The sequence below is a fragment of the Calliphora vicina genome, chromosome 5 (genome assembly GCF_958450345.1).
Source record: "Calliphora vicina chromosome 5, idCalVici1.1, whole genome shotgun sequence".
In the NCBI taxonomy this organism is placed as follows: Eukaryota; Metazoa; Arthropoda; class Insecta; order Diptera; family Calliphoridae; genus Calliphora; species Calliphora vicina.
In genome coordinates this window covers 94,772,640-94,785,607 of record NC_088784.1, presented here as the reverse complement: position 1 = coordinate 94,785,607, position 12,968 = coordinate 94,772,640, and the positions used below count along the sequence as shown (strand labels likewise).

At 32.2% G+C, this 12,968-nt stretch overlaps 1 protein-coding gene across 2 annotated transcripts in view; it reads left to right on the top strand.

The window, feature by feature from the left end:
• The window catches only part of LOC135960509 (oxysterol-binding protein-related protein 9), a 56,925-nt gene that overhangs the window by 19,527 nt on the left and 24,430 nt on the right, over nucleotides 1-12,968 (top strand). Inside the window, exon 5 of one of the 2 annotated variants that reach the window (XM_065511813.1) lies at nucleotides 2,999-3,203. In XM_065511813.1, coding sequence (XP_065367885.1) covers nucleotides 2,999-3,203 — 205 coding nt within the window. Of the gene's footprint in view, nucleotides 1-2,998; nucleotides 3,210-12,968 lie in introns of both variants that reach the window. The other variant, XM_065511812.1, reaches the window with a different exon arrangement.

Sequence of the window (12,968 nt, the reverse complement as noted above, 5' to 3'; positions counted from 1 at the left end):
TAGTTTTTTTCTACTAATACATTCTCACCACTTAGGTTTCTGACAACTGAGTTAGGTCTTTGACAGGAGAGTTTCCACTCTATGTCTATTCTCTATGGTCTATACTTACTATAAATAATATACTTATACATAAATATTCTGACTCTGGGTATTAAATTTATTTTGATTTATTGTTATTCTAGTTTTTTGTAATTTCTTGTGAACTTTAAGTTATAGTTTTTATTTCATTGCTCACATTCTATAATAAAGAATAAATTATGTACGTTTTAAATATGGTACAATATATGTTTATGTACGTATATATTTAGTTACTAAGTATACAAAAATATTTACTTTAAAATTACTTAATTAGGTTATATATTTATTTATTTGTTAACTTGGAACTAGATTTAAAATTGACCTTTAGATTGGCATGGATTTTCTAACATATTGTGTGTGTTGTGTTCACTTTATGTCTTGGCTTGGAATATTTAGTCTCTAAAAAAGTATTATTAGTAAAAGAAGACATGTCTCTCCGTCTGTCCTTTATATCAGTGGTTTTCTTAAAGACAACTTGGAACATGAGAAATATTCATCTGAGACCCAACAAAAATTGAGCTAAGTCCGTCTGTCTGTCTGTATGTTTTTGTAAAACATTCTCCAACATAGACAACCAAAATCAACAACATTAACAACGTTTATCATACTCATAAGTAGTTTGGCATTGAAAATCAGTAAAATCGGTCCAATAGATCCAGAGTAATGAACAGCCTTAAAAAAATTGATATTTATACCCTACACCAACATAGTGGGGAGGGTCTAACAACCACCTTAAAGTATACCGGTCGACTTAGAATCACTTTCTGAGTCGATTAAACGATGACCGTCCGTCCGTCTGGCTGGCTGTAAACCTTGTGCGCAAAGTACAGGTCGCAATTTTGAAGATATTTCGATAAAATTTGGTACATACAATTATTTTGGCCTAAGGACGAAGCCTATAATTACTCATAGCTCGCATATAGACCCGCTTCCGAAAATCACATTAATATGCATAAATCTCTTAAAAATGTTGGTATACACACAAAATTCAACATTTCTAATTTCATGGTGATCTGTCCATAATTGGTCATATCTCCCATATAAGGCCCACTTCCGAAAATCACTCACGAATATAAATTATTGATATTTTTAAAAGAAAAATGTTTTTGCTCATTTACTTAGTGTAGGGTATTATATGGTCGGTCGGTCAAGCCCGACTTTCTTACTTGTTTTAAAATATTTTTTTATTCATGATAAATGTTTAATTCATATAGATAACTACACAAAATTCGCTCCACATAGTTTTATATATACGGAAATTCTGCCACCAAATTTGATGATGATTGGTCCATAATTAGTCATAGCTCCCATATAAGGGCCGCTTCCGAAAATCACTTAAACGAGCATAAATCTCTTAAAAATGTTGGTATTCACATAAAATTCAACACAAAGATCTTTAATGTAGACATAAATAAAATAATCTGTCCATAATTAGTCATAGCTCCCATTTTAAAAGTAAAATGATTTTGCTCATTTACTTAGTGTAGGTTATTATATGGTCGGGCTTGACTTGACCTATTTGTTGACCTATATCTGGATTACTAAGTCATTAATATAGACAATATGGATATCTAATGATAGATATTTCAATGACCTTTGCAATGACGTATATAAGACCTTAGTAAGTTGGAATTACAATGGGTCAAAATCGGAAAAAATATGTTTTAACGCCAAATTTTTTTTTTCACCAAATTTTTTTTTCGCTAAATATTAAAAAAAACATTTTAAAATTTAAAAAAAAAAATTAAATTTAAAAAAACAATTCCAACAATTTTTTTTAACAAAAAATTAAAAAACAACTTTGAAAAAAAATAAACTTTGTTTACCTAAAAATATTTAAAATTTTTATTTTGAAGTATAATTTGGTGAAGGGTATATAAGATTCGGCACAGCCTAATAGAGCTCTCTTACTTGTTTACCTTGACAATTTTGTTTTGTCGCAAATATCTTTGTTTACAATTAAATATTAAAGAATTAAAATCAATTCCAATAATGATCTGTTTATTTTATCCTTTTCAAATTCAAAATTAATAAAATTAAAATATTTTAATTCCCTTATTTGTGTTCTAAAAAAATGTACTGCGTGTACTTGAAAATGAATGTCTCAATTGAAAAATAATCGAAAATATTGAATGTCGCATGCCCACACACAAACAAAACTTCTTTAAAAAACGTGCCAGCATAATAAATTGTATTTCGTCTTCAATACCGTAACAATTTTTCATCGAGTTTTTTTTGTTGTTGAATTCATGTGTTGTTGGCAAGTATACATTCACAATCTTTTATACACAGTGTGACAGAAATAGTTTAAAATAAATAGGTGTCAATGCTAAATAAAAAGTTTTTTTAATTTTTAAAACCAAAATAGAAAACGCTTAAAAACATAAATTAAATATGAACAGTGTTGGAAAATTTGTAAGAATATTATTTGTCACACTGTATTTTTTATAAACATATACACGCACTTACGTCCTTATAAGTTTCCTTTAGAAAAATACATTATTAAGATTTTTTTTCTTTATTTTTCACTATTTCTGAGATTAAATACACCTACAAACAGCTGACACCTGTTAATTGACCGTATATTGTATATTTGTATGTCTACACTGTATATGTTTCAAATTAAAAGCCAGAAAAAAAAATAAATATAACAACCACCTCTAGAAACTAATGAAAAAGAAAGTGAATGAAAAGCGGAAGAAAAATAGAAAAAAGGTTAAATGAAATGTAGAATAAATCAGTGGCCTTGTCGTGGGTCATGAGAATTAATGAGGCCTAGTACACATGGGATTAAGTAGCTTTATTATGCACACGATTTTAAACTTTAAATATATTTAAATTCTTAAATAAATATTACAAATTTCTTTTAATTGTTTTAATCTCTTTAAATTGATTTGTTTTCCATTTTTTTTCTTTACAGGCCATGTTGGATCATATAAAACATTCAATTGTTAGTTTGCAAATTGCCAAAAATATGGCCCATCCTATTAATGGCATTTACAATGGACCTAGTTCTTTGGACAAAATTAATATAGATACACCAGCTACCGCTTCACCCACTTCGATAATGTTACCCATAATGTTGAAAACTGAAATGTCTGGAGATGATGAAGAGGATTCTGTAGGTAATGGTAAGTGCAAATGTATTGCGAATGTAGTTTTATTTTCTTACCCGTTTTGAATATCAATTACATATTTTGGAATAATTCGAAAGCCCTTATGTATGAGTTCTAGAACTATCTGTGGAACTAATACAGCTTTTCCTAGTTATGTTATCTATTCCCATTCGGTAAATATCTTAGAAATTTTGTTATCTTCACTTGCATTAGAGAGGGCTTGGGAAGAGGTTTAATCGGAACAAGAATACTCGTGATGTCGGACATCCGCACTGAGTCTCTGAATAAACTAGGTAGGCACAATAAGTTAACATTGGGGGCTTCGAAAATTTCGGATCTTTTAATAAGCTATTGCTGAAATCCTAACTTTTTGTTTACCCTTCATAATGAGTAGTAGGAGGAAAATGAAATATTTTGGAGAATAATTTTTTTAAGTTTCGAAATTAAAAAAAAATCAGTGTCACATATCGGTAAACCATAGAAAAATAAACCTGTGAATCCGAAATCTTAATTTACTAAAGTTTTACCTCTTAAAGTCATGGTCTTTTAAAAATTGAAAATTTGAAAATATCATTAGACTTTTCAAAACTTCCGGATAATGATTTGTATATGACTGATGAACGAGGTAATGTTCAAGAACAATACCGGACAAAAAAACAAACAAAATTCCCCAAGAAGTTTCTTATTTGTCAAGCCATTTGCAGTTGTGGCAAAAGATGCCAATCATTTGTGACATCAGGCACGATAAACAAGGAAATATATAAGGAGTGAGATCGAAAAATTCTTAACATACATATATGTTTATAAAAAAGAAACCACTAAACTTACAGCTTTAATTTTTTTTTTATTTGATTGAAATTATTATTACAATTTACAAAAAAAATTATTTTTATAGTTTTAATCACTAGTGATGAAATTTTGAACCTTTTTCGGAAACCCTTCCATTAACGTTTTTATAGTGCTTTCTGTCACTTTGCTCGAACATGTAGTCCATCTCCGTTTAAAATCTACCACACTTTTGGACACCTTTTTTGTACTCTTCAATTCTCTTTTAACAAGAGCCCAATATCTCTCCACTGGCCTTAGCTCCGGGCAGTTTGGAGGATTTGCCTCTCTTGGTACAAATACCACATTATTGTTCTTGTACCACTCAAGGGCTTGTTTGCCATAGTGACAGGATGCCAAGTCAGGCCAAAAATAAGTGGACACATTATGAAGTCTTATGAATGGAAGCAGCCTTTTTTGTAAACATTCCTTGATGTAAATTTCGGTATTTATAGAGCCCGTTGTAACAAATGAGTGGCTTCTTTTGCCGCAACTGCATATTGCTTGCCATACCAAGAACTTTCTGGGAAATTTTGTCTGCTTTTGGGTCCTAAACTTTTCTTCAACATTCCCTCGAGCATCAGCAACATAAAATTTTTGACCTGGAAGTTGCGAAAAATCTGCCAGAACATACGTTTCGTCATCCATTATGCAGCAAGAATATTTTTTTATAAAACTTGACTTCAATTTCCGTGCTCTGTTTTTGGCCTCTAAATTTTTAGTAGCGTTCCTGTCAGGAACTTTTTGAGCCTTGTATGTTTTTAAACCTGCATTAGCTTTAACTTTTCGTACCAAATAGTCCGAGCACTGAGCTAACCGGGCTGCTTTCCTACCGGATGTGTTGGGAGCTCTTTTGAAAATGCGTTCTATTTTTTTGGCTTTAGAAACATCATGTGGACCATTCCTTCTACCTGAACCAGGTTTTCTATCAACTGACAAGTTCTCCCGGTACTGTTTAATAACATTGGAAACAGTTTGACGGCAGACCTTTGTATGCTTGGCCAACTTTTTGTAAGACCAAGTTGGGTTTTGTTGAAAATATTTAATAATTTCAGTACGCACTTTTTTCTGGTCACTCATTTTAATCAGATTAACAAAAAAATTAATATAATTGACATTACACATAATAACTGACATGTTTTTCAAAGGTAACTTGATCAAAAAAAAATTCAAATAATACTTGGGTTAAAAAATGTAATGAAAAACGTGTGTTAAGAATTTTTCGATCTCACTCCTTATTACGGAGTGTCTACATAAACAGCTTTTACCTTTCTTAAAAAAGAACAGAGTGCATTCATATTTCTGGACATGAAAAATGGCCCATGAGTGGTATTCATTTTGTTCAACGGGAGGCAAATACATACAACTGTCCAGAAATTTAATGGGAGGATATCCGGAAAAAATGGATAAATTTATAAATACCGAATAATATGCCAATATTTTAATGTTTAATGAATTTTTTCAATATTTGTTTGTTTTTAATAACACTTTGAAGGGTTCATTCTGTCATTTATTCTCACTTAGTTATTGAAAATGTCGAATTTTGTGATAACAAAGCGTCATATGCGGGAAGTTTGGCATTACTTCTTTAATTTAAAAAAAGTGCCGCTGAAGTACACCGATTGCTCACTTAAGCTTGTGGTGAATGTGTTCAGAAGTGGTGATTTTGACACGGAAGACAAAAATCTCCCAGACCAGCCAACAAAAGTTGGAAGACCAAGAATTGGAGGCATTACTCCATTAAGATTTTTTTAATACTCAGCAAAAGCTTGCCAATCATTGAGAGGAACAATTTCAAAACGTTTACGAGCAGAAAGATTCATCCAAAAGAAGGGAAATTGGGTACCATACAAATTGAAGCCGAGAGACCATGAAAAACGATTTAGCATGTCCGAAATGATGCTTGAACGCTATAAAATAAAATAATTTTTGCACCGAATCATTATTTGAGATCAAAAATTTATCCATTAAGATAACCCGAAGCGTAAGAGATCGTATGTGAAGCCCGGCCAACCAGCTGAAACGACACCAAATCCAAATTCCATGGCGCTAAGGTAATTCAGTGTATTTGGTGGGAGCAAAAGTGTCCTATCTATTATGAGCTGTTGAAATCTGGCCAAACCATCACAAGGACCCTGTTTTTTAAAAAAAAAAATAAACACAAATTGCGGAGCTTTTTGATTGTCTGCAGATACACGCAGAGTATCTGGCGGGATTCGAACTCGCAATCATCAGATTGATAGCCAAGCACACTATTGTCTGGTCTATCGGGGCACCCGAGCATTGGCCGAAAAACGGCCATAATATGCGGACAGACATGAAACTGTAATATTCCATCATGACAACACTCGGACACATGTTGCAAAACCAGTTAAAAACTATTTAGAATGAAATTGTGGGGAAGTTTTGCCCAACCGCTTTATAGTCCATACAGCAGCAGAACGCTGTCTCTGGGATACGCTTCTCTTTGGAACTGAGTATCCGATATTGTATGGATTCGTTCTTGGCTATAAAAGATTTGGCTCTGAGTCCATAAAGATGGAAAAAGGTCATAGATAGCAATGGCCAATACATTGAATAAATTTATATTGTAACAAGTAAGAGAGCGATATTCGGCTGTACAGAATCTTATATACCCACCTTAAAGTATACCGATCGACTTAGAATCACTTTCTGAGTCGATTAAACGATGTCCGTTCGTCCATCCATCTGGCTGGCTGGCTGGTCGGCTGACTGGCTGTCCATGTAAACCTTGTGCGCAGAGTACAGGTCGCAATTTTGAAGATTTTTCGGCCCGAGGACCAAGCCTATTGAAACTGGCTGAAATCGGTCGGTCCATTATTTCACCTAGCCCCCATACAAATGTCCTTCCGAAATTGGACTTTACAAATTCCGCTCCAAATTAGTTTTATATATACAAAATTCATGTCACCAAATTTTGTTACGATCGGTCCATAATTAGTCATAGCTCCCATATAGACCCGCTTCCGAAAATCACTTTAACGTTCATAAATCGCTTAAAAATGTTGGTATACACACAAAATTCAACATGGCTAACTTTCATATAGACATAAATCACACGATTAAATTTTAAGGTGATCGGTCCATAATCGGTCATAGCTCCCATATAAGGCCCACTTCCGAAAATCACTCAAAAATATAAATTATTGAAATTTTAAAAGAAACCAGTTTTTGCTCTTTTATTTAGTGTAGGGTCAAGCCCGACCATACTTTCTTACTTGTTTTCTATAGCGAACGAGTACTTTGAGTGAAAATTTAACATGTGTTTTGTTATTTGTTTTTTAAGTTATTTGAGGGCTTCGGAAATCTGATGTCAAGACAGACGAACATTGCTTAATCTATATGGATCCAGAATATTCATACTTTATAGGGTCGGAAAATTATATTGTGGAAATTACCCTTCTCACGAAGATGAAGGGCATAAAAATTTGTAAAAAGCCAATATAAACAACTATGGGTAAATGAAATAACAAAACTATTTTTATTTGAATTTTTTCAACATTTAATTTTTAACATTTTTTGGAAAATATTTCTAAAATGTGTAACTTCTAACGTTATCCAATTTTGCCATTTAAAATCATGTTCATTTGAAGGGCCACCCTAGTGCAGACATTTACTTTATAGATTATTGTAATTTTTTTTGTTACTAAAAGAAGGTCTTCCTTCAATTATTTGTGTGTTGTAGACATAATTATTATTGTTGGCAAATGTTTAACTGAAATGAACTATTTCCAACATTCCACCGCACCTCTGCTGTCTATTATTCATCTATATCCGCTTCCTGTTCCTGATATGACTAAAACAATACGAGTACATGCATAAATATGACATGTGTTTATGTATGCGTGTATTTTTGAAATTGCACTCTTTGTCAGAAAACATGCGCTTGGCCGGCATATTTTTGTCCTTTTTGTCTTTATATGATGATGCACTTCAAATACATACTTACATTCTCTCCACGTGCACACATACACACACATAAAGGCCAAAAAAAAGGACTTTGCAAATATTTTGTTTTCACTGGCATATGAACTTTGTTTTCATAGTTTGTTAGTATTATTAAGTTGGTGGTGTTGTTAAGTAGTTGGTTTATTCAATTTACAATTGTCAAAGTATCAGGATAATACAAGATTTTCTGTCAACTCCTATTAAATACTCATGTGACGCTTCCCACATTTTTTCGGATAATACAAAATAGTAGTAATAAAATAGTAAGTTTCCAAGTTTGGTAAAACTCATATTGAAAAATTAATAAAAATAATGTGTGTGTAATATTTTCATGCTGGCCGAACGGTGGGATATGGCCATGTGTGGGAAAATTTCCATTGTTGTCTTTTTCTTTGCCTTGCTGGTGTTTTGTGTTCAACGCTTAATTGAATGTCACGTGATTTAATATGATGTTGCAGCCAACTTAAGGTCATCATCATTAGCGTCGTCATTATTGTGTAAAATACATGTATGTATGTCATCATGCCTCATGTGGCAGTCAGTTTGAACTAATCTCACAGGCTGTCTACAAATGTCACAACATCCTTAACAATAGAACAAATGCGAAAATAATGAAAAACATGTCTAGTTAGGAAAACAAAGAAATTGGAAAGTAAACCAACTACACTTATTATTAGGTGATTTGTATAATCTAAAAATACACAAGAATTATGTTTAAAAAATAATCATTCAATGGAAGGAAAACATTTCATACCGAAAGATTTAAAGTGGCAAGAACGTTATTGAAACCGGTCAACTAAATCAAATTTTGTAAAAGAAAATAGTTAAAGTTATGCTCTAAAACCGAAATATGTCTGTAATATTTCTGATATATTCGAATGTGCCGAACCTTATATACCCTTCTCTAAAGTATACTTTAAGAAAATGGCTAACAAAATTTTAATGGGAATAAAGTTTGTTAAAAAACTTGATAAACAAAAAATATGGTGAAAACATATTTTGGTGAAACTAACTGCCTGTTCCACGATGTCGAATGAAAAATGAGCCAAACTAATTTTTATGAAAAACACTCAATTTTTAAAATTCTTTCGAATAGTTTTCATACAAATTTGTTCGAATAATTTTAATTTCGACATCGCACAGTGGTATGAGAAAAAAAGATGGAAATAAATCTGTAACTTCTAAACCCTTAGTCCAATTTGAATGAAATTTCACATGCGCAAAGAGGAAGTGTTGCCGGTAAATTCTCAGCTAGTTGTTAGGTTTTCCCTAATTAATTTGCCACGTAAAAAAACATAATGTAGATATGTTATATATCAATGGATAGAAGATTTTGTCTACTTTCCAATGATGTATATAGCTTTTGACAATGAACAAATTCATCGAATACTTTTTTGAAAAATATGACAATAAATGCTTTTTAATTAGTTTTGGCATAGATAAAAATTTTTCAAATTGAAATAAAATTTTTATTTATGAATATTTTGTAATGAATTTTTACACTTATATAGATTTTTTTATTAAAAATGTAAAACTGAAAACAAATTTTGAAATTTGTAATTTTTGGGATTTTTTCGATTTTTGGCTATAATATCCATACTAGAGGCGGGGTTATCGGAAACGTTTACAAAATAATTAAGATCATATTGGGCCATCTAAAATAGATTATTATAATTTGATATCGACTATGCGATTTGAGAATTTTTGCTCTAAAGTTGAATTTTACATAAAAAATAGGCATTTTTTGAATGGATCTGGTCCCCTCGGTATCAAAAATTATAATTTTTTTTTTCATTTAAAATATTAGCTTTTCAAAAACTACAAATTCATTATACATCCTCTTAGAAATTTTTTAGATAACTTAAAAAGAATAAAAGTACTTTTTTCCCCCAAAAAATAGCGAAAAATCGATATATAAGCTATAAAAGATAATTGATAGCTACGGCTACGAGTGCTCGATGAGAAGATTCTATATATGTAAGTTTTTTGAAATCGGAACACAAACGAAAAAATATGATAATTTTTAAAATTGAACATACCCGAGGTGTCCTACTTTAGGGCCCCTGGTCCCGCTCGTGCTGGGGTCACGAGTTCCGAGTTCAAAACTTAAACTCGACAACACTTCCCCTTTGCGCATGTAAAATTTCGTTTAAATTGGACTAAGGGTTTAGAAGTTACAGATTTATTTCCCTCTTTTTTTTCTCATACCACTGTGCATCGTGAAACAGGCCTTAAAAGTTTGGCGAATAAAACCGGTTCATTCGATTGGCAACTTATTCGGATGTTACTGCGCTTCTGTTTTCTCTGTTTATATTTCGTAATTTCAGTTTTCAAAAACATGACCTTTTTACCAAATATAAATGTACACAGAGAAAACTTTTTTCGTTGTGATAACTGAATTTGTAGCTAATGAAATTATTCAGTCTTAATAAGCGAATTTTTCTGTTGCGACTGACAATTTTAGGTTGACTTTCGTTTCTGTGACTCATTCGATTGGCTACAAATTTGGTCATCACAAAGTATCTGTTTTCTCTAAACTCGAATTTACTTTTCGCATGAAAGAAGAATATTTAAGAAAATAATGTAAATATTTCAAATTTTTAGCTTTTATTTTGAAACATTTGTACAATAAAAATTTATTCAAAGTATTTGCCATTGTTAGCTATGTAATTTTCCCATCATTCTGGCAACATATGGATTCCGAGCCAAAAGAACTGCTCATTTTTTGAGGCCAAGAACGAATCAAGCCAATATTAGATACTTTGTTCCAAATTGAAGCGTATCCCAGAGAGAGCGTACTGCATCGATCGAAACAAATAGCAGTCGGAAGGGGAACGGTCTGGACTATAAAGCGGATGAGGCAAAACTTCCCAACCACTTCATTCTAAATACTTTACATGTGACCGAGCGTTGTCATGATGGAATATTACGGTTTCATTTCTGGCCGCTCGCTTCAAACGAATCACTTGCGATCAGGTTCTTTGTGATGGTCGGGTCAGATTTCAGCAGCTTTTAATAGATAGGCTGCTTTTGCTCTCACCAAAACCAGAGAATTACCTTAGTGCAATGTATATTTGGCTTTGGTGTCGATTCGGCTGGTAGGCCGGGCTTCACAGACGATCTCTTACGCTTCGGGTTTTTGTATTGGGTCCATTTTTATCGCAAGTAATGATTCGCTACAAAAATTATTTCCTTTTATAGCGTTCAAGGTCTCTCGACTTCAATTCGTATGGTACCCAATTTCCCTGCTTTTGGATGAATCAATGTTAAACAAATTCGAGGTAAATAAAAATTTCTCGAAATTTACCCATTGTGTTATAAAGATCTTTATGTCTTTGTAAAGATCTTTGAAATGTATTTAATTTTATATCCATATTATCTAAAGGGTTTTTTTCTTAAGCCCGACAAAACTTACGAAAAGGGTTAACTAATTGTCAAACGAACTGTCATACTGCGCTCCCATTTTGAGATTTATGAATACTGATCATTGATCAGTATACTCTGGCAAATCATCATGAATAGATTGACGCTTGAGCAACGCTACCAAATTATACAAATCGATTCGCACAACTTATAGACGACGGTTTTATCGCAAAATTGTGTTCTGCGATGAGTCTCATTTTTAATTTAATGAATTTGGAGTGAGACCAATCCACTACAGACCCCTACAGATGCCATACGCCGTTTGGCTGATGGCATCATCGGACCGTTACCGCACCATGATAAACGATTTTTTTTAAATATGGATGACATTGATTCGGCCGAGATGTGATTTGAGGATTGCGAAATCAAAATTTGGTAATAAGTTGATTTCGAGAAACGGACCTGTTAATTGGCCACAAGGTCGTGCGATTTGACACCTAGTTTATGCTGATAAACCTGCAACAATTGACGCTTTGGGGCACCATTGTTCATGTTATTAGTGACATTGCTCGAAAAAAGTGGGCCAAATTTTGGAACAATACTTGCACAACGGAAAGAGTACTAGAAATAATAATACCTTTGATTAAACCACACAGGTCCAATAATATTTTAGTCTGATTTACGCTAGATCCTCTATAAAATGATACAAATTACTAAATCCACGATATTTCCCGAATATCTCAAGGTAATAGGGCATAATAAAAAGTAAACTGTGATAGAGCACCAGTCCAAGAACATCAGTCGAACTACTGTCACAAATCGTATGCAGTACATAAGCAAAAAAAATCAGAATAGAAATGACTTTTTAGGTCATTTTAATAAATCCGAATATAGATTTTTGGAGGAAACAAAATACAATTTATTTAAATGGTTTTAAAAATATAATGATTAATAATTGCAACCATTTGTAAAACGAACATAGGCCTAATAACTGATTTTTTGTCTAGTTCTTCTATTTTGCAAATGATTTTACTAAATACATTTGCCTACAATCAATATCATATATCAATATTCTCCTACACTTTAATAGACTTATCCAATAGCATAATAAAATACACTTAACCCTGATGTTAGGTTAAAAAAAACTTACGAATCTTAGGTAAGGGACCATTTTGGTCCTCTTTGTATTTTTCATAAAAAATTTTACATAAAACTCTTTGACCAGACATTTTAAATATTTATAAAAGTGAATATATAAATTTTTAGAAAAAAAATTAAAAAAATGGAAAATTGACGAAATATTATCAGTGATATTGCCGAAATTCTAAATGAAATTGATTCAGATATTTCATTTTCGTCCATATTACATGAAAATATTGAAAGAAAGTCACATTGGTGAATGTGAAATGAACAATGGTGAAGAAAATGAAGCAGATTATGCTGTAGATGCATTATACATTGCGAAAACCAAAATGCAATGGATTCCTTTACCACGTCATATTGGAGCTTCAGCGGAGAATATTACATTATTACCACCAGGTTTAACGCTTTGTGGTGTGAAAATAATCATGGATAATACGAATAAATGTGGTAGACTTAAATTTGAAAGCAAATGGA